Genomic DNA, 26,008 nt, shown 5'->3' with positions numbered 1-26,008 from the left:
ATTGCCCAACCTTCCTTCCGAGGAGTGGCTGGTGGGTTTGAACCGCCAGCCTTCTGGTTAGCAGTCAAGTGCTTTAGCCACTATGCTACCAGAGCTCCTACACAATGATAAGGTGGGACAAATAAAGTGATTATGGCTCACCATGGTATTGGACAGCTTGTTGCTTAATGCCAAGTAAGATATACGGAATCTGTAACAGCTAACTAAGGTTTGTGTCAACTTGGCTGGGCCATGATTTTCAGTGATGTAATTTGACAGTTACATAATAGTGTAGCCATCCTCCATTTTGTGATCTTATGTACTTACCCTCCATTTTGTTATGCATTATAAATCCCAGCCCCTGTGCCTGTGGTTATGATCCCATTTGGAAGTCAGTTGTCTGTTATGTTAATGATGCAGGATTAGGGTGGCATGTGTCTTGAGTCATTGCCTTACTCAAGTGTAAGGGTGTAACTTAAGTCACCATCCTTGCTTGAGTCACATCTTTTATCTTACAAGAGATAAAAAGAGAGAGAAGTGAGCATAGAGGGGAAACTGACTATCACCAAGAAGAACAGACAGGAGTGAAGTGGCATCCTTCGGACTGAGGGTTCCTGCCCTGGGAACAGTCTAGACTCAGGAGACGGAGAGCTGTAACACAGAGATATCAAGAATACAGCTGAAAAAATGGCAGCAGCACAACCAGGAGACTGTCACAAGATGGCACAGTGGGTTTCCAGGCACACAGAATGAAAAAGCTGAGCGCCCTCAGGCAGGAGGCTTGCTGGCAGAGTGGAGTGTTTCCAGGCACTTGGCAGAAGCAGACTGAGTGAAGAAGTTGAGAGTCTTTGGGCAGGAGACTTGCTGGCGGTGTGGGGTACCTTTGGGCACTTATCAATGGAGCTAAAGAGCTCTGGAAAACTTTCTCAAGCAGGGCAGAGGCCAGACCAACCCAAGGCGCCCAAGGGGCCAACAGCCAGAGAGAGGCCTGCCTATAGGCACACCTGAGAAGAGGTTGTCCTAATTGAAGAACTATACCCTGAGTCATATCTGATCCCGAATTGTAACCTGTTACCTCCCTGATAAACCCATAATCCTGAGTATTGTCTGTAAGTTCTGGGTGGTCATTGCAATGAATTACTGAACTCAGTGGAGAAGTCAAGAGTGTTATGGGAGGGACAGCTGGTGACTGAATTGGTAAAAAGGTTGGAGAAAGGACTTCTGCTTCATAGGAATCAGCCTTGGGCTGTTGATCTTGATTCTCATCCTTGCTTGTGAAATTAGAGGAGGTCAGATGTCTTTGCCACTCTGCTTTTACACAAATATATAGAGACCAAAATTAATTAGTGGATACCAGGGGTGGGGGTGGGGGGAAGGGAGGTTAACAGTGATGGAAAAATCACATTATTAAGGGTAGGACTGCACAGCCAATTATAACTGCTGCCAGAAAATTTATACTCACAAAAAGTTGAACTGGCAAAAGTTGTGTGACAGATATGTTGACAACAACGAAAGAGGAGGCTGCTTATGTACAACCAAAACCCTCATGGGGTTTGGTTACTGGGTTGGATTTAGGGTCATGGTTTCATGAGATATCCCAGTTAACTGACCCAGTAACATGTTTAGTGCTTCTGTTCTATCTCCTAGTTCACTAGGTAGTACCTGGGGTCTTAAAAGCTTGCAAGTGGATAGCCAAAAGCACAAGAATTGGTCTTTATTTACCTGGAGCAACAGAGGAAGGTGAGTTAGGACTAGGATGAGGATGCAGAATGTGTGGCTAATTGCCTCCATGAACAACTGCCTCCTTTGCCATGAGACCAGAAGAACTGGATGATGCCCTGTTAGCAGAATCCTGATCAAGAGGGGTGAAATGCAGAACAGAATTTCCAATTTTCATGGACTCCAGACTTTCTGGAGCCATGGGGGCTGGATAAACCCCCAAGATTCTTTAAAACTTAAACGAAAAATATCCCTTGTAGCCCTCTTAAAACCAAACAACAGTTTAGCTTAACTCATAAAAAATGTCTACACAGAACATTATTTTCTTCTAAGAACTATCTATATGGGAGCAAAGTGACAAGAGCAACTTGAAAGATTAGATAGGAACTTTAGGGGCAGTGAGTTTACATGAATGAGAGAGGAACCACTCAGAAAAGGAGGGTGAAAATAGTTGTACAACTTGAAGGACGTAGTCATTGTCACTGAATCGTACATGTGGGAATGGCTGAATTGGTGTTTTTCTGTGTAGTCTCAACCACAAAATTAAAAAAATAAAAAAAAAGAGGAATAGGCCTGTGTGCCTCCAAAGGACATGTATAAGAATGATCATAGCAGCATTATTCATAATGGGCCCAAACTAAAAAATATCCAGATGCCCAACAACAGCAGAAAGGACAAACTGTGGTATATTCACTTAGTGGAATATTATTCAACAAAGAGAATTATCTGTAACTATACGTAATAATACGGATTAATTTCTTAAATATAATGCTGTGAGAAAGAAGTTAACTACAAATGAGTATATCTTGTACAATTCCAATTATACAAAGCACAAAAACAAACAAAACTACCCTTACGTTGTTAGAAGTCAGGGTAGCAGTGATCCTTCGGGAGAAAGTGGCTGGCAGGGCAGGTAAGGAGGTCCTCCAGAATGCTGGTAATGTTCTGTTTCTTGAGCTGGGTGCTGGTTACACAGGTGTGATGAATTGTGATAACTCATCAGGCTGCACATGCATGATGTGTGCAGTTTTCTATATGTATATTATACCTCAAGAAAACATTTTTAAAATATAAAAAAGGGAAGTACTGAAGGTACTTTGTCTTAGTCACTGCCAGGATCAGGGCAAAAACCCCAAGGGCAGAGTAAAAAGGGCAACTCCCAAAAGTAGAGGAGACAAGAACAGTCTGCACCTGGGGGGCCTAGAGCAAAGAGGGAAGGAAGAACCCAGAATGGATCCTGGGGTTCAACGGACAAAAGGCTCAGTAGGCCATTCCCTAGAAGCTTCAACCTTACTCTAACAAAAGATCTGAGTGAACCAAACTCATTTCCAGGACACATATACATATGTGCCTGCCAGAAACTCATGAAATAATTATCTCATAAAATTTTATTATTTGATTTTAACAATTCATAATTTATTTAAAAAATAAAAAAAAAAAAAAAAAGCAAAACCCTACTGCTTAGAATTGTGGTCTTAGTTCAAAACACTGAAAATTAGACTGCTTCTAATTTAGGAATAAATGGTGGTGCCAGGGGTACAACATATAATTTGATGCCAAGGGATAGAGCTCTGATCTCTTGCTGATCGACACTATGGTAGAATAAGCCTCCTCCTCCTCTCCTAACACCAGGGTACCTTACCTGGTGACTTAATGGCTCCAGAGAGCTCCTCAGCCATATGTCACAGCTCTGGCCAGGGAGTGAACCCCTAAGCTACTTATATAGTCTCTGAGGTTAAAGGACTATTATTCTCAGAAATCTGAAGAGTTGAGCAGGTCAGTGGTCTAGTCTACCTAGTGCAGCAATTCCTTTTAGAGCACTAGTTCATATCAGGTGCTTATTTAATCTTTTTCTCTTCATTCTTCAGATTAGTTCATTTTTCTGGTGGTGTAGCACCCAGGACATTTGACTGCTAACCAGAAAGCTGGGGGTTCATAACTACCAGCCACTCCTTGGAAGGAAGACTGGGCAATCTACTTCCATAGAGATACCACCTTGGAAACCCAAGGAAGGGTCACTATGAGTTGAATTAACTCAATGACAGTGAGTTTGGTTTGGTGTTTTTTTTTTTTTTTTTGTCTTCAACTTAACTGATTTTTCTGTCATATCTAACTACTATTAAGCCCATCCAATAAGTTTTTTTCTCTTCAGATACCATATTTTTCAGTTTCAGAATTTCCATTTGATTCACTTTTCATAGTTCCTATTTTTCTGCTGATATTTCCTATTTGTTCAAACATTACAAGCTTATTCCTTGAGCATAAAATAACTGCTTAAAAATCCTTGTCTCATTCCAACATCTTGGGGTAAAATCTCTACAGATTATCTTTTCTCTGAGTAGGGGTTATGTTTTCCTGTTTCTTCTTATGTCTACTAATTTTGGATAGACCTAGACATTGCAAATGATATGCTGTACAGACTCTGGATTCTGTTATACTTCTCTGAAGAGTGCTGATTTTTTGTTTTAACTTGGCTGTGCTCAAACTTCAATCCTGTCTCCTCTGCAGGGATTAACAGCCGTAATCTGTTCAGTTCTTCAGACTTAGTTGGTGTGGTGGTTAAGTTTGTGTGTCAACTTGGCTGGGCCTGGGTGAGTGGCTGGGCAGCTGGATGTAGTATTCCCCATGATGAGACTGGTAATCAACTCCATGGTGGAATCTACTGTGAGCAGCTGAGTAGCTGCCTTTGGTCTGCTTCCCATATACAAAAAAACAGCTTTGGGAATGGTCTCTAGTTTACGGCACGCTTGAACCCTACATATAGCCATGGTGTTGTTCAGCAGCCCACCATGCTCTGCTGACCTTGGGACTTTCAACGGACTTGAATTAGTGGCCTGCTGTGTGGTTTGGTAACATTGGGACTGTGCCTTTCTACTTGTCAACCTTGGGTTTGTCAGTCTCAGCAGCCAGCAGCTGTCTGAGTGAAAAAAAGCCTCTAGCTCCAGTGGGCTAGGGGCAGGAGACAGAGCTGCAACCCAAGGGTGAGGGGCTTTCACCCAGCCCCTAGAGCCTGGCACTTTGAACTTGAACTTCTAGCCTCCCGAACTGTAAGAAAATAAACTACTGTTTGTTAAGGCCATCCCATTTGTGGTATATTCTTGTCAGAGTGGCACTAGGTGTCCAAAACAGCTGGGCTGCTTAGAGTCTATCCCACACATCCACGACGAAGGGATCAGTTAATGATTTGGGCAGAGTTTATATACAGAATCTGGGGCTCCTCCTTTGTTGCTCTTTCCTTTCCAGGCTATCCCTTCTCACGTTCTAGGTGCAACAGTCACCCTGAATTCTGGCCTCCGGCTATTCAAATCAGTAAGACTGAGCTTTTACTGAATTTAAGCTACCTCATTTGGTCCCAACTGGGTTTCGTCCTGAGGTGGTAAGTAATAAAATTAATGAAAATTCACCCAGTGCCTTTTTGTCTTCCAAGTGTTCCCTTCTTCCAAGGGTTACTTCCAATTTCTACCTGCTTTTGGCCACACTCTGGTGCCACCAGGTAGTTGGTTTTTTTATATTTTGTCTAGCATTTCTAGTTGTTTCTGTGGAAGGGTTGGTCGGATGAAAGCAAATCTGCCAGGAGAACCTAGGCCTTAGAGTGCTTACATAAAAATGCAGTTTCAACTCCACTCCCAGAGATATTGATTCAGAAGAGTTGGGGAAAGGCCCATGAATCCAGATTTTTTAAAGTGCTGCAGATAATTCCATGGTTTACACTTTGAGAAATACTTATTCACAGCATTCCTAAGTCATTCAGTCTCCATTCACATACTTTCTACTGCATCCATTCTTTCTTATATTTACTATGCATACACTTACATAAAATCTAACTTTATCTGTATTTATTTACTAAAAAGAAAACACCAAAAACTCCACAGTCAACCAATTAGGTTGGCAACACTATAAATTTCAGATTCTCACAAAGGAGCCCATATAAGCTCAGACTTAACGCAGTGGTCTATAAGTCATAGAAACCAACAAAAATTCCTGAACAGAGTGAGCTGAAGCAATCAGACCCCCAAGACAGAGTGGGTTTGTCCTTTAGCAGAAGGCTTGTATGAGACGTTCCCTTTAAAAGCCCAATATAGTTAGTGAGATCAAAGAAGGGAAAAGAATAACTCAGATCAGGCAAGCAGGGATTGAGGAAGTCTCTTATTATTGGTGTTAGCTGCTATAATCGGCCCCCAACTCATGCAAACCCAAGCAAAATGAAACAAAACACTGCCTGGTCCTGTGCCATCCCTGTGATCAGCTGATCGGACCACTATGATCCACAGGGTTTTCACTTGCTGATTTTTGGAAGCAGACTGTCAGGCCTCTCCTCCCAGTCTGTCTCTGTCTGGAAGCTCCACTAAAACCTGTTTACCATGATAGTCACATGCAAGTCTCCACTGGGCAGAAGGTGGGGGCTGCACATGAGGTGCACTCACCAGGAATCCAACCAGGGTCTCCTGTGAAGATAAGGAATCGGCCATTGAACCCTAATGTCCTCTTAAGAAAGTCTAGAAACTGGAATTGTGACTATATCCTACAGTAGACTAGTTTTTAGTCAAGGATAGATCATACCTAGTTTTTTACCACGATAAGCTCAGCAACAGCACAGCACCTGTATAGAATAGGCATTCAATATTTACTAAATGAATAGAGAAATTTTCTGGGGCCAGGAGGTTGAGTGAGTGATTTGGGTCAAAGGATTAGGCATCAGAGAGAACTACCTCTCCTATGAGAGCTCTTATTGGAAACTATGATCCAGTGGTTAGTAGTTGAACATTACTAAGCCTAGGAGGGGAGCTCTGGTAGTGTAGACAGTTCAAACCCACCAGCCACTCCTCGGAAGGAAGATGGGGCAATCTACTTCCATAGTGATACTGCCTCGGAAACCCAAGGAGGGGTCGCTATGAGTCGGTTCCGACTCGAGGGCACCTAACAACAACAACAAGCCTAGAAGACTCTATTTTCTCACCAAAAGGAATATTCAATCCCTGCACCTATTTTTTTAGTCCATATATCACAGATATACTTACTATATTGGAATTTTCTCGTAGTTCAGACTCTGTGGACAGAAGACTCAAGTCACTCAAACAAAGTGAATGATTTGTATCCTGTGAAACAAAAAAATTCTAATTAACAAAAATGAAGATTTACAGCAGCACATCATGCAGTAAGACACTTGGACAAATTCTTTATGATCCTAAATGTCTCCATACATTACATGGAGAAGCATACACCACACAAAGCAAGGGCTATGTGTGTTACTTCATTTTTAAAAGTCCTGATATTCTTAGAAAAATCTCTTACATTTCTTAAGGAGGGTTAATAAATTAAGAGTTCTTAAATTATCTCATGACTCAGGCTCCAGAGTAAAAAGCTGAAATAATACAAAAGTAAGAATATTTGTACAATTGGTCTTACCATTTTCAAAATGATTCCACATGGCCTTATTTGCCATTCATATGAAACTCTGATGTATTATTTTATATACTCATTTTAAATATGAGAAAATTGATGCTCAAACAGTGGCAGGGAACTGTCCAAGGATACATAGTTAAATTAGTGGAAGGCAAACCCAGTGCTTTTGATAGAAAAGTCCATCTTCCTTCCTACCACTAAGTCCCCAGTATGGGCATCTGAGAGATCTTTACTCCGAGCAGTACTGAGGATTTACTATTCAAATACCACTGCCCAAGGGTAACTCTGACCTCCAGATTCCTATCCTACAATGTCAGTCGCAAATCACTTTATGTAGTAACCTTGTTTATTGCATGTGGATCAGGTGCTCCCATTCAGGCATGCATTCAACAAATATTTATTGAGCAGCTACTATGTATTAGGCACTGTTTCAGGTCCAGGGATAAAATAATGAGCAAAATAAAGTCCCTGCCCCCATGGAGGTTACATTCTAGTGGGGAGAGGACAAAAAAAAAACAAAAACAAAAAACTCACACACAACAAAAACAAACAAATATATAGTGTGTAGGGTAATGAGAAGTGCTGAGGGGGAGAGGTGAATACAGAACGTTGAATGTTGAGGTCGAAGCTACTCTTTTTATTAAACAGGGAAGACCACTCAGATAAGGCAGCATTTACGATTAGAAGACAAAGGAAGTAAGACATGCAAATATCTGGGGAAAGTGTTCCAAGCAGAGGGGAGAGCAAGTACAAAGATCTGGGGCAGCAATGGGCTTTCCTTGTTGAAGCAACACAAGGAGGACAGTATGGGAGAAGTGAGGGGTAGAGAAGTAGATGAGGTCAGAGAGGTGAGCAGGCCAGACTGGGTAGTGCCTGGTGGGCCATTATAAAGATTTTAATTTTTACTTTAACTGATACAAGGAGTTTCTGAAGGGTCATAAGCAGGGTAAAGCCATTATGTACCTTATGTTTTAGAAAGATCACTCTGGTACCTATAGAATACATCTGATACATATAGAAAAGTTTATAGGGGGAGAGGGAATGTTGAGACAACCACTCAGCAGGTTACTGCAATAACTCAGGCAAGACATGATAGTGGTGTGAACAGAGTCCTCAGAAGAAGCAATCAGACTCTAGATACATTCTCAAGGGAGACCTGATAGACTTTGCTGGTAGACTGGAAGTAGAGTGCAAAGGGAAAAAGAAGAGTCAAGAGTGACTTCAAAATGCTTGGCCTCTGACACCAGAAAAACAGGTTTTTTTTTTCATTTACTAAGATGGGGAAGGCTTCAGAAAGAACAAGTTTCTATATGTTAAGCTGGAGATGTCCAGGAGATATTCAGGTGGAAATGTCAAGTAGGTGGCTGAATATACAAGTCTGGAGTTCAGGGAGAGATCCAGGCTGGAGAGAGAAATTTAGGACTCAAAGGCAATATAGATGGCATGTAAAGCCTTGAGAATATGTGAGGTTCACTCTACGGGGAAGGGAATAGAGATCCACAGAAGATGAGGTCTGAGGACTGAGCACGGGGGGGGCAGTCAAATGTGTGGCGGCTGTTGGCAGTGAAACTGTCCTTGGATGGCTACAAAATCAAAAATAACTGACTATATTTAACAAATGCAGCTTAGTAGACAAAGACTCTCAAATCTTAATATTTTTAAAATTCTGGATTTATAGATGCAACCAAGGCACAAAGAAGCCATTTGCTTCAGGTTACACAATTAGTGGCAGAGCTTGGACTTGAATTCAGACAGCTGGAACCAGAGGCACACCCTTCACAACAAAATACTATTTTGTCTCCAACATAGGTGTTAGGAACTGGGCTGTAGAACCTTAGGCAAATTATTTAATTTCTCCTTGCCTCAAGTTTCTTCATCAGGAAAATGGGGATAATAGCACATACCTCGCCAAATTTTTGTGAGTGAGATAATCCATATAAAAGCATTTAGCACAGTGCCTGGCACATAATAAACACTCCACATATATTAGTTATTAATATTATTAATAAAACAAAAGGGAAGAGAGTCTTTTTAAAACGTTTCTTTGTTGTTTAAAAACTGGAAGCCACAGAATTAGAGTAGGCTATATCTCACAAAATCGAAATCCTACTACCCTCTTCAGGAAACTCATTATTCAAAAAGGAGTCAGTATGCTTCATTTTCTTTATCTATAAAATGCAAATAGTAATAGTACTCACTTCACAGTGTTGTTGTTAAGTGCCAATGAGTGAGTTCCAACTTATAGGGACCCTATAGGACAGAGCAGAACAACCACATAGGGTTTCCAAGGCTGTAATCTTGCCACACTGTTTTCTCTCGGATCCACTGTTAGTTTTAAACTGCTGACCTTTCAGTTAGCAGCCAAGTGTTTAACCACTGTGCCTCCAGGGATCTTTATATTACAAGTAATAACAATAAATTTATCCCAAGATCTGTCTAGAAAGGAGCTACAGGGGAGAGGTAAGTATGCAGGAGGGGCTTGATGAAGAAGAATAGACAAAACCGCCTAAAACTCGGCAGAAGCGTGTTCTGTGGTTGTGCTTTAAGCTGAGGGCTCTCAAACCTTTTGGTCTGCAGCCTACTCAGAAGAAAGGGTGACTCTCCAGACTCTGCCTGGTTTTCCAGTGACAGATGTGTGAGGCAAATCATTAATTCATGTCTAAAACTCAAGGACAGATATGTCATTTTATAGACCTAAAAAGGAAAATAATACCCTCTTAAGACCACTGGGTGACCTTTGCAAGTCATTCTGTACCTCTGGTTTTAAGACCACATCCTCCAACCACACCTGACAGAAATAAGGCAGTTCTTGAAACAATGCATGTTCCTGAAAAAATCAGAGGCTGCAGCTCCGGGAGCCTGGTGAAGTTCCTGGCCTCCCTCACCCATCACAAAGACACAGATCGACCCTGATTTCTTCGCTCTCACTAACAGATACAGAGAGATTTGTTTTAATCTTTTAGTTTGATTCACAAATAACTGTTACTGTTCTGTAGTGCCCAGATCAAAGCAAGAGACAAAACACTGCACACCTCTGACCCATTGTGATTTGGAAGTGCACTGTATGAGTGTCCTTTGCTGTCATGACCTTTCATGTGACTTTTGAGACTGTATTGAGTGCTGAAAGTTTTCTCACAGCCATTACTGGGGCAGAAAAAGGGTCTTTCACCTGCAAAAAATAACAAAGTAGTATTAATTTTACTATGAAGTCATCTCACTGGATTAAGAAACCTGCCTTTCCCTAAAAGAAGGAACTAAATATTCTCATAAGGATGCAGGTAGCAATTGTTAAACGTTGGAGAAATTACATGTTAATCTTCTCAGTCCTAAAACTTAATGCGGAGCAAAGCACTGAGAATGGTCCACTCTTGGGAAGTTTCAAGAGAAGATTATTTTCTCCTAGTCTCTTCTGTAGGTTCTCTGTATTGATTTAATTTCTTAATACTGGATTCCTTACTCCAACCTTTTGATCTTTTCACTAATGCAAGAAACACAAATATTATAGTAAAGGCTAAGATGATTAAGCTTGTTCTCTCCACATAGCTCTACAGGTCTCCAAAGAAAACAGATATTTATGTGCTCGATGAAGGCTACAGTAAAAAAATAAAAATGAGCCTGAACTCACCAGTATGAGTACGGACGTGAGTTTTAAGGTGGTGACTTGCTGCAAATGCTTTTCCACAGCCATCATGATCACACCTAAATGAGTTGTTCAAGCAGAGTGAAACAGTAATTATCAGCTATTAGGCCTTTCATCATCAACATCTTGTTTACAAAAGATACAGAATAAAACAAATGTTCAGAACAGTAAGACCAGATGGATGGTTTTAGAGAGAAAAAGTAAGAACCAGAGAGAGCTGATGGTCCAAGACAAGTATTTCTTATCCTATAGGTAAAGCAATGTTGAAAGCCCTGACAATACAAGCCTTTTCATGACAGAACTCTATTAACAGTGAGAGTCCACATGGAAAGTCTACTGCCAGTGGGATATATTAGGAATATTACTGGTGAGTGTAGAGGCACTCACATATGCAAGGGAACCAGAAATACGTTAGAAAGTCAGAATGTATTGACTCTAATGATTTGACTCGCATCTCCGCTCATCTATATTTTTCAGTGTCCAGATCTGCTTCTTGTTCCTTTACTTTTTTGATAATCAAAGTTAGAAGTAATTTCCCTCTCAGAACTCTTAAGGCATTTATATACTTCTTTCATGGCACCTTTCATCTCCAATCTTACACTGTGTGTACATTTGTTATGCATGCTGCTAGACTGTAAACTCTTTGAGGGCAAGGGTCCATGTATTTCTTCACTTTTGCTATCATTCTGGCACACAGCAGGGATTCAGTAATTATTTATATTGGATTAATGTATGTTCTTATAAACCAAAACACCTCTTCTGAACAGAAAGCTTCTCTAAAGCATTTTTATTTTTAATTGTGCATAATCATTGTGCCTAAAGTTCCACCTAATAATCAAACAGAAACTCCACTAGCAAGGTTAATCAGCACAAAAACAAATGCATTTGACTGAATTGAAATCAGAGTCCACTCAGCAGCGTATGGGGGAAAAACTAAGCTAAGTAACTGCTCTAGCTTTTAAAGGGCCCATGACTCAGGAATACATCTGTAATTTAAAAACACAACTCCATTCATTAATTGGTATTTAAGAGATGACTATCCCTGAAGATTTTTTAAGTGTTCCCAAGTCTCCTAATAAGGAGATGAGTGACTTAAAAAGGGAGAGGTAGCATATTTAATTAATTCCACAAATATAACGGCAATACCATTTACCCAAATTAAACACAATGATTTAGGGGCAATTTTCCGTGGTGTTGTTGTTGTTAAGTGCCGTCGAGTCGTTTCTGACTCATAGAGACCCCATGCAGCAGAACAAAACACTGCCCGATCCCGCGCCAGCCCCACAATCCCTGCTATACTTGAGCCCATCATCGCAGCCACCATGTCAATCCATCTCCTTGAAGGCCTCCCCCTCTTTCGTCGACCCTCCACCCTACCAAGCATGACATCCTTCTCCAGGAAATGGTGCCTTCTTACAACATGACCAAAATAGGTGAGACGAAGTCTGGCCATTCTTGCTTCCAAGGAGCATTCTGGCTGCACTTCCTCCAGGACAGATCTGTTAGTTCTTCTAGCAGTCCACGGTACTTTCAGCATTCTTCGCCAGCACCACAACTCAAAAGCATCAACTCGTCTTCGGTCTTCCTTATTCATTGTCCAGCTCTCACATGCATACCAGGCGACTGGAAATATCATAGCTTGTGTCAGGCGCACCTTAGTCCTCAATGAGATAGCCTTGCTCCTCAGCACCTGAAACAGTTCCTTTGCAGTTGACTTTCCCAATGCTACACATAGTCTAATGTCCTGACTGCTGCTTCCGTTGGCATCAATTGTAGAACCAAGCAACGTGAATTCCTTGACAACCTCAATCTTCTCTCCATTTATTTTGATGCTGCTCATTGGTCCAGTTGTGAGGATTTTTGTTTTCTTTATGTTGAGATGTAATCCATACTGCAGACTGTATTCTTCAACCTTCATTAGTAGGTGCCTTAAGTCATCCTCACTTTCAGCAAGCAAAGTTGTATCATCTGCATATCTCAGGTTGTTAATGATTCTTCTTCCAATCCTGATACCATGTTTTTCTTCATATAGTCCAGCTTCTCGGATTATTTGCTCAGCATATAGATTGAATAAGTGTGGAGACAGAATACAACCCTGACGCACTCCCTTCTTGATTTTAAACCATGTAGTGTCCCCTTGTTCTGTTCGAACGACAGCCTCCTGGTCAACGTACAGATTCCTCATGAGTACAATCAAGTGCTCGGGGATTCCCATTCTTCTCAATGTTATCCATAATTTGTCATGATCCACACAATCAAATGCCTTTGCATAGTCAATAAAACACAAGTAAACATCTTTCTGGTATTTCCTTCCTTGAGCCAAGATCCATCTGACAACAGCTATGATATCCCTTGTTCCACATCCTCTTCTGAATCCGGCTTGAACCTCTGGAAATTCTCTATCAATATACTGCTGCAAACGTTTCTGAATTATCTTCAGTAAGATCTTACTTGCATGTGATATTAATGATATTGTTCTATAATTTCTACATTCTGTGGGATCACCTTTCTTTGGAATGGGCACAAATATGGATCTCTTCCAGTCAGTTGGCCAGGTAGCTGTCCTCCAAATCTCTTGGCATAACTGAGTGAGTGCCTCCAATGGGGCATCTGTTTGTTGAAATATCTCCATCGGTATGCCATCAATTTTCCGTAACGTACCTATATTACATTTAGGGGGGTCCTTACAAACTGAGTCTCTCATCATAAATATCACATAACTATTTCAGAGTTGTTTCTGAACACCTATTAAATACGCACAACCAGGCTAGGTGCTATGAGCAGAGGAAAAAGGTGATACAAGTTCTCCCTTCAGGCTTAGTACATTTATACGTGTATCTACTTCAGAACTAGAATTAAATAAATATATATATGTACACATACATAGATTTATAAAAATCAGATGGCTGATACTAAATATATGTGTATATACACATGATATTATAAGTGACAGATGGAGTTTAAATACTAATGTATTGATATTCATCCACTGTAACAAATGCTTCACACTAAAAAAAAAAAAAAAAAAAATAGGAGCTCTGGTAGCATAGTGGCTAAAGCACTTGACTGCTAACCAGAAGGCTGGCGGTTCAAACCCACCAGCCACTCCTCGGAAGGAAGGTTGGGCAATCCTACTTCCGTAGTGATACTGCCTCGGAAACCCAAGGAGGGGTCGCTTTGAGTCGGGGCCGACTCGACGGCACATAACAACAACAACAACAATGCAAAATAGTAATAAGGGAAACTAGAGAGTAACAGAGGGGATGTATGGATGCTCTCTGTACTTTCAGCTCACTTTTCTGTAAACCTAAAACTTGATCATTAATTTTTTTTTTTTTTTAATAAGAGAAAGGTAAAAACTAAAGTAGAGAGACTACCATCCACAGAGTAAGATGAACTTAGAATCTATCACCACTCTTCTAATCTGCAGTAGGTTACAGCTATCTCGGGGAGAGCTGTAAGTCCAAAGAAAGAATTGGTGAAGGGAGTTCTCTTTCTATCTGAAACAAATTTAAGTCCATTAAGATACACAGCTGAAACCTGATCTGTGACAAATAGGCCTGTAGAAAATAGTAAGACCTACCGAAATGGCTTTTCTCCTGTATGGGTTCGAATGTGCTTCCTCAGATCACTGAGTGTGGTGAAGTACTTGCTGCAGCCTTCAGATTCACAGTTAAACGTTTTCCCTGTGTGAAGCCTCTGATGTGCTTTCAGCCTGTAAAACATCCCAAAGAAATTTCCTTTTTCACATTGTACTACATACAGAGCTTTCCCACGTCAGCTTATTGTGCCTTAGGATCAAGTAGATTCCTAAGGATTCTATACCCATAACATACTAGCATCCAAAATTTTTCACCCAAAGAGAAATCTAAGAAGTGTATAGCACAGTCGCTATGAACATGACTCTGGTGCCAGACTGCCTTGTATTCAAATTCTACCTTTGCCTCAGACTGGATGGGGGACACTGAGCCAGTTACATAAACTCTGTGCTTCAGCAACCAGTTGCTGTGAGTAGTACTTAGAATAGTGCCTACCACACAGTGAGTGCTTTCTACATGTAAGCTATTGTTATCTTACATGTAATGTTGAAGACTACATAAGTCTCCAGGTAGAAATGGTGGAAAAGAGACATGGCTACAGAGTGGGCTCACTTCTCAGGGTAGAAAAAAAGAAGTTAACTTCAAAGTGAGGTAGGAAAAAAATTATAGAAACATCCGCACCAAGATCCTGAGCCAAAGGGAGATAATACCCTACATCAAACACTCCAATCCCTAGGCCAGAAGTCACTCCATGACATACAAATCTAGCCAATCCAGCATATGTTGATCTTTAAGTAACAAGTTCCTCTAATGAATTTTAAACAGCTGAGCACAGCTGTGCTCTTGAACACCCTGAAAGTGAACATCTCTCTTGTGCAAAGAGGGAGAGTGCTGCAATCAAGATCAGGTCAGGGTGAGAGGCTGGGGGAGCAAGTGCATGAAGAGGCTGACCTGTACAGTGTGTTGAATGCCTTCTCACAGCCCTGCACATCACACTCAAATGGCTTCTCCTTCGTGTGCACTCGCACATGGATCCTGAGGCTGTAGGAGGTGAGGAAGGCCTTGCCACAGCCCTCCTGATTACAGACAAAGGTGTACTCTCCTCGGTGAGTCTTCTGGTGGGTACGCAGGTTGCCTGCTGTGCTGTAGGTTCGGGGACAGCCCTCAAAGGTGCACTGGTACCGCTTTACCTGGTAGACAGAGGACACCTCATCAATAGGACAAAGAGCTTTCCAGGGCCTAACACCCACCTGAACTTGGCTCCCAAGAGGCATGCACACTACAAATGAGTATTTATCATAAACAAAGGAAACAGCATCTGACAATAAAGTAGGGAAATCTTTCCACTGATCAAATCATACCTGAACAACAAACGAGCAACAGGAAACAGAAAAGCTTGGAAGGAGATGAATATTCTAAATAAATACAAGAAGGGTGTTTTCAGACTCTAGTATATACGTATCTTCTAAAGATGGGCATATAGTGTTAGTTACCTATTTTCAAATATAATTTTTACTTTGCTTTAAGCATCAATTAAACACCCTGCCCTCTTGCACTGTATCTTGATAGGAATTGACCAACATTAACTTGAGTCAAAAACATCCTGAAATGTATATACTCAATCATTAAGCAACATTTCCCCAACAGTTTCCACTGCATAATTTCGAGTCCACAAAATGAAAACAAGGGAGCTCAAATTTCTTGGAATATTCAGTGGTATGACATTTCTCAAGCTACCAGCCTCTTTGCTTCCTTCCATCACCAAACTTCTTGAAAGAGAAGTCTACCTGTGTGCCTCCATTTCCCTCAATATCTATGTAGTCCTTAACTAGTCAGTAAGCTGGCTTCATTGTACTAAAATTATTCTCTTGAACTTCCGGATAGCTTAAGCCCTGTGATTGTCCCTCATTCTCCTTGACTACCTGCAATGTATTTCACTGATGGTGCCTTCCTTCTCCTTCTGAAGAGTCCTTTACAACACAGTAGTATCACCCTAGTTCTCCTTTTTCTCAGGGTACTCATTATCTCCTTCTCTGAACCATTCCTCCCCCACCCTGAAATGTGGGTGTATTCTAAAACTTATCTCTTATGTGCCAAACCTTCTCCCACATCTACACTGGTGAGTGGAAGTAACATTAGGCTTGGTGCCAGAAGACTGAACTCTAGTTTATATTCAAGACCTTGAGCAAGTCATTTCACTTTAAGCTCCAGGTTCTTTATTTCTAAAACTGGAATATTAACACCTCCCTGTCTCACAGTGCACTTGAGGGGAACCAAATGGTGTAAAATCTATGAAATACTACGTAAATTATTTTATATTATATATATCAAAAGGAGCTCTGGTGGCGCAGTGGGTAAGGCATTTGGCTGCTAGCCAGAAAGTCAGCAGTTCAAACCCACCAGCTGCTCCATGGAAGATGAGGCAATCTACCTCTGAAAAGATCTACAGATGTAGCTTTACAGCCTTGGAAACCCTATGGAGGTTGCCATGAGTCGGAATCGACTTGATGGTAGTGGGTTTGGGCTTGGTTATACATATCAAGATGCTGGTGTTATTTACTCTAGGTTTAACTTATAGGTTCAGGTGCATCTTCCTGCGCATAAATCTCTTATCCTAACCTTTCTCCAAAGCCTCAATCCATATCTCCAACTATACTATTGTTATTCATTCAATAAACAATTTGTCAAACACCATGTCCCAGACATCACAATACAGTCATATTCGGAGATTCTGAGGGTTTGGTTCTAGAACCAAAAAAAAAAAAACCAAACAACACACTGCCATCGAGTTGGATCCAACTCATAGTGACCTCTCCTTGGGTTTCAAAAGAGCAGTATCACTATGGAAGCAGACTGCCCAATCTTCCTTCAGAAGAGTGGTTGGTGGGTTTGAACCACCAGCCTTCTGGTTAGCAGTCAAATGCCTTAGGCACTATGCCAACAGAACTTCTTGACTACTGCAATAAGGTAAATATCACAATAAAGCAAGTTGCACAAATTTTCTGGTTTCCCAATGCTTATAAAAGTTATGTTTACACTACACTGCAGTCTATCAAGTGTACAACAGCATTATGAAAAAGTTTGAAATATTGTGAGGATTACAAAAACGTGACAAAGAGACACAAAGTGAGTACACGCTGTTGGAAAAATGCTGCCAATAGATTTGCTCAATGCAGGCTGGCCACAAACCTTTAATCTGTAAAAAATGCAGTATCTACAAAGTACAATAAAAGAGGGCATGCCTATAGATAACACAGATTAAAAGGCAAACAAGACAAAAATCTCTACCTTTGAGGAGTTGCACTCTTAAAGAGAGTGACAAGTAGGCAAATTATTATACATTGAGATCTGCAACAGATGCATGTGTTAAGTGCTTTGGGAACATGGAATAGGAAACACCTAACCCCTCTCAGACAGAGGGGAATTAGTGAAGGCTTAGAAGCCGAGTTATCCTCTCAGAACTGAGGATGTTGCTTTTTTGTCTGTTTTTTTAAGATGACCTGGAAAGGCGTTCTTCAAACAAACCAGGAAGAGAAGGGCATCTAAGAAAGAGTGAACAGCATGGGATCTACATGGAAAGATGAACGAATATGCCATGTACAGTGAACCACTTGCAATATATGAGACTGGCAGAAGAGGAATCTAGAAAAGTCAGGCAAGGCTCCCTTAGTCAAGCAATGGAGTATAGGAACATGACAATGTTGGACCCATTATAGGTTTTAACCATGTTAGAAACACAATCAGATTTGGGGTTTAGGAGAGTTAATTCTACAAGCTTTGTGGAGGATGGAAGAAGAAGAAAGGAAGGGATTGAAATTAAGAGAAGAGAGACAATAGTCTAGGAGCAAGATGAAGGGAACCTGAACTAGGGAAGTAACAGTAGAAACTATCAGTTGAGTTTGAGGTGTTGTCAAGACTTCCAGATGGAACTGTCTAGCAGACAGCTGGATATACAGGCTGGAAGCTAAAAAGAAAGTCTATGGTAGGAGTCTTTAGTACACAGGGACTAGATGACTTACACAGCTCTAGCCAGGGAGTGAACCCCTAAGCCGCTTACATGGTCTCTGAGGTTAAAGGACTACTATACTCAGAAATCTCAGTTGGGCAGGTCAGTGGTCATCTAGTCTTCCTAGTGCAGCAATTCTTTTTAGAGCACTAGGAGCTCTGGTAGCATAGTGGCTAAGGCACTTGACTGCTCACCAGATGGCTGGCGGTTCAAACCCATCAGCCACTCCTCGGAAGGAAGGTTGGGCAATCCTACTTCTGCAGTGATACTGCCTCGGAAACCCAAGGAGGGGTCGCTATGAGTCAGGGCTGACTCGCCGGCACATAATAACAACAACAACAGTTCGTATCAGGTGCTTATTTAATTTTTTTCTCTTCCTTCTTCAGATTAGTTCATTTTTCTGGTGGTGTAGTGCCTAAGGCATTTGACTGCTAACCAGAAGGCTGGTGGTTAAAACCCACCAGCCACTCCTTGGAAAGAAGGTTGGGCAATCTACTTCTGTAGCAATATCACTTCAGAAACCCAAGGAGGAGTCGCTATGAGTCGGGTCCAACTCAACAGCAGTGAGTTTATCTATATACTGAAGCAGCTCAGGTTCAAGTACCAGTAGCTCTACCATTTACTGTAAACCAAACTCATCATCCTCGAGTGGATTCTGACTCATAGCAACCCCCACTGGAGTTTAGAGGCAGTAAATCCTTATGGAAGTAAACTGCCTCATCTTCCACAGCGGCTGGTGGGTTTGAATCACCAACCTTCTGGTTAGCAGTCAAATGCCTTAGGTACTGTGCCACAAGAGCTACTATTTACTTTACAGGCTTGGCAAAATTACTTATACCCACAAAACCTCAATTTCCTTATCTATAGCACAGAGGAAGGAGCTCTGGTGGCACAGTGCTTAAGGCATTTGCTAACCAGAAGGTTAGCGGTTCGAAACCCACCAGTAGCTCCACAGAAGGAAAATGGGGCAATCTATTTCTGTAAAGATTTACCTACCACCTTAGAAACCAACAGGAGTCAACTGTGAACCGGAATTGACTCAGTGACAGTGAGTTTGGTTTGGTTTTTATAGTACAGAGGAAACAAAACCCATCCTTGCAAGATTGTTGTAAGGATTAGGAATGATATGCGCAACACATTTTCATATAGTGACTGGCATATATAGTAAGTAGTCAATAAAATGGTCTGCTGGAAGTCACTACCGTTTAGGGTACTGGTAAAAGAAAAGCCCTTGGCAAGTGACTGGGAGAAAGGGTTGGGGATGTAGGAAGAGAAGCAAAAGAGGATGACATCTCAGAAGCCAAAAGGCAAGGGTCTCAAGGAAAAGGGAATCATCAAAAATGTCAAAGGTCAGAGAAAGCAAGGAACATGAAGACTGGGGAAGCTACTGGGTCCAAGAGTTAAGAATTCACTAATGATTTAACAAGACTAGTTTTAAGGGACTGATGGGGTCGGAAGTCTAGATTAAGGAGAAGAAATGAAAGGAGAGGTAGAGATAGAGAACACAAGATTAAAAGCAGCAGCGCAAGTGGACTTTGGAGTTGATGAGTTTTTTTAAGTAGGCGAGGTCTTGAGCATATTTGGAGGAAGAAGATTCTGGAATAAGTGAGAAGTTGAAGATCTAGGAAGGAACATAAAGAGGAGAAAGATTTAAAAGCCTGGGAAGAGGAAGAGTCTTAGGTAAGAAGAGAGACATTTTGGCTTTCTAAAGCCAGAATGTTTAGAGAAGAATAGAGATAAGGATGGGTGTGACTCAGGAGCCAACACATTTTTCTGTAAAGGGCCAGATAGTAAATAGCCCTGGTCAGCCATAAGGGCCCTGTCACAACTACTCTGCGTCTGCACGTGAAAGTAGCCGCAGACAATAAATACCTAAATGAATGAGGATAGCTATTTCCAATAGAACTTTATTTATGGACACTGAAATTTGAATTTCATATAATTTTCATGTGTCATGATGTACTACTACTCTTTAAAAAAATTTTTTTCAACCATTTAAAAAGGTAAAAACCATTCTTAGAGAAAGTCATACCAAAAAAAAAAAAAAAAAAAGGCATCAGGATGGATCTGGGCCATAGTTTGCCAACCCCTGAACCCAGAGAAATGGAGGAGGGGGACCTGACTACACCCATCTCCCCTCCCACTCCCACCAACCACCAGTAAGATCTTGCACAAGTCTTTAGGTTCCTTGGGCAAGGGAGTGCTCTCTTACCTGATCATCCCTCACCCTTCCCAGTGCCATCGAGGTGGAACGCCACAAATACCTGTTGACCTGAATCAGTGAGCCACTAGTCCAGGTACTCTTCCTCTCATGCCTTATACTCAAGGTGCTTCACAAGTCCTCTTTCATCTTCCATCCCTCCACTCTGTGACCAGCCAAAGTGAAGGCTCTATATCGGCCCACAGGCAACAACACACTGTTCCCCAATCCCAGCACTAAATTCCCACTTTCCTATCTTTGCTTTCTCCTTTCTCTCTATCAGAAATACCGGGTTTCTTTTTTCTCTGCTTTTCTGAGTCTCTCTTCCTTCAACTCATGCCTCACTACCTCCAAGGCCCTATACAATCATCCCATATCTAGGCAACACTGCCCTTCTCTTAATTTAATAATGTTTAACTATAATACTCATCTCACACTTAGCTTATACTTATACGTACCCTCTTATGCATATATCCTGACTTCCCACCAAGATTGAAAACCTTTTCAGTGCTGTTATTGTTGGGTGCCTTCAATTTTATTCCAATTCATAGTAACCCTATATGACAGAAAAGAACCACCCCATAGGGTTTTCTTGGCTGTAATCTTTATGGAAACAGATCACCAGGTCTTTTTCCTACAGAGTTACTGGGTCGGTTGGCAGCAGAGTGCTTAACCATTGCACCACCAAAACTCCTTTCTTTGGTGCTGCCAGATTAGAAATTTCAAAATAACTGATGACCAGTCAGAAGAACTAGGACTGTGAATATGGCAATAAAAGAGTCTTGAATGGTTCACTCATAAAGCCTGTGAACAATAAGAGCAGAATTTCATTCTTAAAACACTGCCACAGTTGATAACTTTTTAAGTAATAGTGCACCAAATAATTAACTATTCTCCTACCTTGCCCCCTCGACTCCCATTTGGGTTTTTCACTTGGTCAACTCAAGCCTTCTCCTTTAAATGTTCCTTTTTCACAGAAAAAGGAGCCGTGGTTGCACTATTGAAGCGTTGGGCTGCTAACCAAAAGGTTGGTAGTTTGAACTCACCACCCACTCATGGGAGAAAAGATGAGGTAGCCTGCTCCTGTGAAGATTTATAGCTTTGCAACCCTATGGGGCAGTTCTACCCTGTCCTATGGGTAACTATGAATCAGAATTGACTTGATGGCAGTGGACTTGGTCTCAAATCTCTCCTGATTGCTCTTTATTCTCACCTCAAACTAGAACAGGTATCATTATTATAGGTGCTCAGAGCTTCCTGTGATGCTTTAAAGCATATAACACAATCAAGATCAAACAATTAAATAACTAAACAATGTACATAATTATTTAGTTGCTAAGTACAAGAGTAACTATTAAATAAGTATCTGCTGAATTAATAAATAAGTGGCTACCTGGCTGGATTGTAAACTCCATGAGAGTTTGGACTAGGGCTGTCTTGTTCACTGCCATAGCCTCAGGGTCTGTCATCGTGGAGAAATGGCACTCGATTCATATTTACTGAATGAAAGAACAAAACCAAACTAGCAGAACTGGGTGCTGATAAAAGTAGTGACAAGGTTCTTAAAGGAAGAGAGTTTCAAAGCGGATGGTCAACTAGGTCAAATGTAGCAGAGATGACTGATGAAGGATGTCTTGAATTCAGTCAGTTCAAAAGGTCACAGTTGTCCCTACCAAGACTAGCCCTATACTGGAGAAGTGGGAGCAGAAGCCAAATGGGCTAAGGAGTCAGAGAAAAGGGAAGAACTGGAGACAATGAATATCAACTATTCTTTCAAGAAACTTGGCTGAGAAGATAAAGTGAGAGAGAGAATAGTTAGGAGAGGACACAAGATTGGGGAAGATATTTGTATTTAAAGGAAGAGGAGACTATCAAATGCTTGCTCCACTAAATATATGAGGAATAAATGAGTAAATTCTCACCACATCTGGAGATGGTCAATGGAAGTCATTATTATGTGTCTTTCAGAATCATTTTTAAACTGTACCAAGTTTACAAAAAGGGAAAAACTAAACCTCCTGAAACTAGATCAGGCAGGAAGTTGCAAAAACATGCAGATTTGATTGGTTACACAGAGAGCGTATTGCAACATTTGGTACATTTGGTACATTAAAAACAATTTAGATACAATTAAGGCTTATCATTCATGCATTCAAACAATTCTGTTCTAGGTACTGTAGTGTTCCTGGTACTAAACCCAACACCCACTGCTGTCAAGTTGATTCCAACTCATAGAGACCCTCTAGGACAGACCAGAACCACCGCCATAGGATTTCCAAGGCTGTAAATCTTTATGGAAACAGACTGCCACATCTTTCTCCTGCAGAGAGGCTAGTAAGTTCAAACCTTCGACCTTCTGGTTAGCAGCCCTTAATTATTGTGCCACCAGGGCTTTGTTTCAGGTACTAGGAATACAGGGGGAAAAAAAAAAAAAAAAAGGAATAGCCCCTTCTCTTTAACAGCTCAAAGTCACGAGAAGAACTTAAAAAAAAAAAAAAAAAAAAAAAAACCTACAAAAAATAGGAAAAATCTGCTGTGAATTTTAACGACAATGGATATTCAGCATACTATGGGAATATATAGGAGCTCTGGTGGCGTAGTACCTAAGGCATTTGACTGCTAACCAGAAGGCTGCCAGTTCAAACCCACCAGCCACTCCGTGGAAGGAAGATTAGACAAACTATTTCCATAGTGACACTGCCTCAGAAACCTCAGGAGGGGTTACTATGAGTCAGATCCGACTCCATGGCAGTAAGTTTGGTTTTTTGGTTATGGGAATACACCTAACTTAGACTTGGAATGACTAAGAAAGGCTCTCAAATGAAGTGATGCCTAAGCTAAATTTCAAGAACTTGAGGGAGGGGTGACACATAATTAATTTGCCTATTGAAATCAATGAAAGTATCTGTAATATAGACTTGTCACTGATGATTCCAAATGCTTAATTATATTTTATGCAAATAATGCATAAAATGTGTTATTTATTTGTTTTTTGCAAATGGTGGAACCCCCTCCAGTTAGTGTTCTGTGCACACTATACACATTATATGTGTGTGTGCATTATCTATGTTGTATGTGAAAAGACAGTACTGCATCACTTTCATTTTTCTGTGTGGCCTCAAGCAGTTCTCGATCACTGTTTTGAGGAGAACAGAGTGAGCACGGATGAAGTTCACTAAGGATCTGTATGCTTAGTGTAGAGTGAAATGCTAGTAATGGGCAGGAATCATGAGTTTTCAGAGAACTGATGTTGATTCATAAAGTGTTCTCAGCAGTTCTAGAATAGGAAAATATTTAACAAAGATGATTGCCCTGTTAAATCAACAGAATCAGTGAAGAAGGAAGGGGAATGAGATAGGCAAAAGTGAGAAAACTGAACGCTGGAACTCTAGGAGACAAAAGCTTATTAAAAATTTTCAGAGAAAAGGTTGGGTTTCCACCAGAAGAAAAAGTGAGGCCCAGAGAACTAGATTCTACACACGCTTACAGCCCCGTATTTGAAAAGGACAGGGAATCCCTGATTCTAAGCACCTAACATATGAACATTCTTATACCAACTCTGTCCCCCCACTGGCATTGGTTTCATTTCTTCTGTCCCATAATGTGCAACCAAAGAGCTTCAAGGAGCAATAGAAGAGCTGTGAATTGGCCCTCTTTCCTCAACAGGCCTCCCATCGTCCACTTCAGAGCTGAATCCACACAGCTGTTCCCGTACCTCAACTCTTTACTCTTGCAGAACTAATACCATCCTGTTGCACCTCATTTCTCAACCCTTTTCACAGGCAACAGGTCTCAGAGTCTGCTTCTCCCCTCTGCCTTTGGGAAAGTGGTGTGTTATAGTGGAAAAGCATAGGTCTTGGCATCCAGAAAGTCCTTGGTTCAAATCGCAGTCCACCACTCGCTAGTTATATGTTCCTAAACCTCAGTTTCTTCATTTGCAAAACAGGGGCTAGTAATATCTAAGGTTATGAAAATTAAATACAAACCTGTACTGAAGTCCCTAACCCAGTGACTGGTACAGAGTAGGCACTCAACAGATGATAGCTATCTCACCCTCTCTCCATCATCACAGCCATGCCTCCCTCTTTAACTGACCTCTCTGCTCAGACTGGTCCCCAAACTTCCCACCACGGAAATAACTTTCAGGGACCTGGTCCTAGGGAAGTCTTCTACAAGAGCAGAAGGTTATTGGTGGCTAAGCCTGGTGTTCAGGGAACCCCTGCAGTTGTACTGCAAAACCCACGGTCTCATTTTTAAATGTGGTTATAAATGATGACTTATTTCCACAGAGGTATTAGTAAACGGTTCTGCTAATTAGGGGTTACCAAGACTTCTGTGGGCTGTCCTGGATCCCAACCACAATGTGTAACCTTGTTTCAAAGAGAAAATGCTTCAGAAAGAGTTCCTAACAAAGAACATTTTAACACTACATCCTCTTTGTAAACTGGAGTTTACCTCCTCTGGTGTGATGGATCATTTTTATCTGGTTTTGCCAGCCATGGTTCTGTAACTCCCACCAAATAACTGGGTGGGACTATGCAAATACCAAGGGGATTGGACAGCTTGCTAATAATGCAAATAAGGTGCATGGGACCCTTTTGGGGGTGGGATCATGCAAATAAAGCATATGGAACCCTAACGAGGGTATTGGTTAGTTTTGCCATCTGCTAGGCTTAAAAGAGAACCAATCCCAAAGGCGAAAGGTGCCTCACTATCACCAAGAAAGAAGAGCCAGGAGTGAAGCAAGTTCTTTGGACCCAGGACTCTGTACTAAGAACCTCCTAGAGCCAGCAGAAGAAGAGCTGCTACCCCAGAGACAAAGCAGCAGCAGAGAAATGGCAGCAGCAGAACCAGGGGACTGGCACAAGATGGGTGGGTTTCACGGCCCACAGAACAAGCAGTTACAGTGAGTGCCAAGAAGCTGAGTGCCTTCTGGCAGAAGGCTTTCTAGTAGAGTGAAGTGCCTCTGGGCACCTATCAGCAGAGCTAACGAGCTTTGTAACACTTGATGAAGAAGGGTAGAGGCCAGGGCCAGGAGCCCAAGGATTGAGGGAGGCGCCAGCCTTCAAGCATAGCTGAAAAGCTGTCCTGGCCAAAGAACTGTATCCTGAGTTGCTCCTGATCCTCAATTATAACCTATTACTACTTCCTAACTAACTCCAAAATCTAAGTATGATCTGTGAGTTCTATGTGGCCACTGCAATGAATTACTGAACCCAGGAGAGAAGTACAAAGGGCTGTGGCAGAGACGGTTGATGTATGTCTGACCTCTGCCTCACAGGAATCAGCCTTGGGCTGATGTTGATGGTGATTCTCTCTCCTCCCTCTTGTGAAGTTAGAGGAGATCAGACACAATTTTTACACACCTCCATACCTCTTTCAAGAACCATGTGGGCCTATGGGGGAGGAAAATTAAATGTCCACATTTAGTGGACAACCACGATGCACCACTCTGCCAAATGTTTTACGCATATACTATGTATTTATATATGAATAAACCTCATTTAATCTTCACAAAATGA

General features: G+C 41.4%; 1 protein-coding gene across 1 annotated transcript in view; it reads right to left on the bottom strand.

Moving 5' to 3' along the window:
• The window catches only part of MTF1 (metal regulatory transcription factor 1), a 48,686-nt gene that overhangs the window by 13,051 nt on the left and 9,627 nt on the right, over positions 1-26,008 (bottom strand). The window contains exons 2-6 of the mRNA XM_007947616.2: positions 15,232-15,470; positions 14,325-14,456; positions 10,727-10,800; positions 10,134-10,270; positions 6,717-6,794 (exon numbers count right to left, since the gene is read on the bottom strand). Coding sequence (XP_007945807.1) covers positions 6,717-6,794; positions 10,134-10,270; positions 10,727-10,800; positions 14,325-14,456; positions 15,232-15,470 — 660 coding nt within the window. The remainder of the gene's footprint in view (positions 1-6,716; positions 6,795-10,133; positions 10,271-10,726; positions 10,801-14,324; positions 14,457-15,231; positions 15,471-26,008) is intronic.

The sequence above is a fragment of the Orycteropus afer genome, unplaced genomic scaffold (genome assembly GCF_000298275.1).
Source record: "Orycteropus afer afer isolate SDZICR_OR568_19922 unplaced genomic scaffold, OryAfe1.0 scaffold00192, whole genome shotgun sequence".
In the NCBI taxonomy this organism is placed as follows: Eukaryota; Metazoa; Chordata; class Mammalia; order Tubulidentata; family Orycteropodidae; genus Orycteropus; species Orycteropus afer.
The sequence above is the reverse complement of the archived record's forward strand: the minus strand, read 5'-3'. Positions and strand labels throughout refer to the sequence as shown.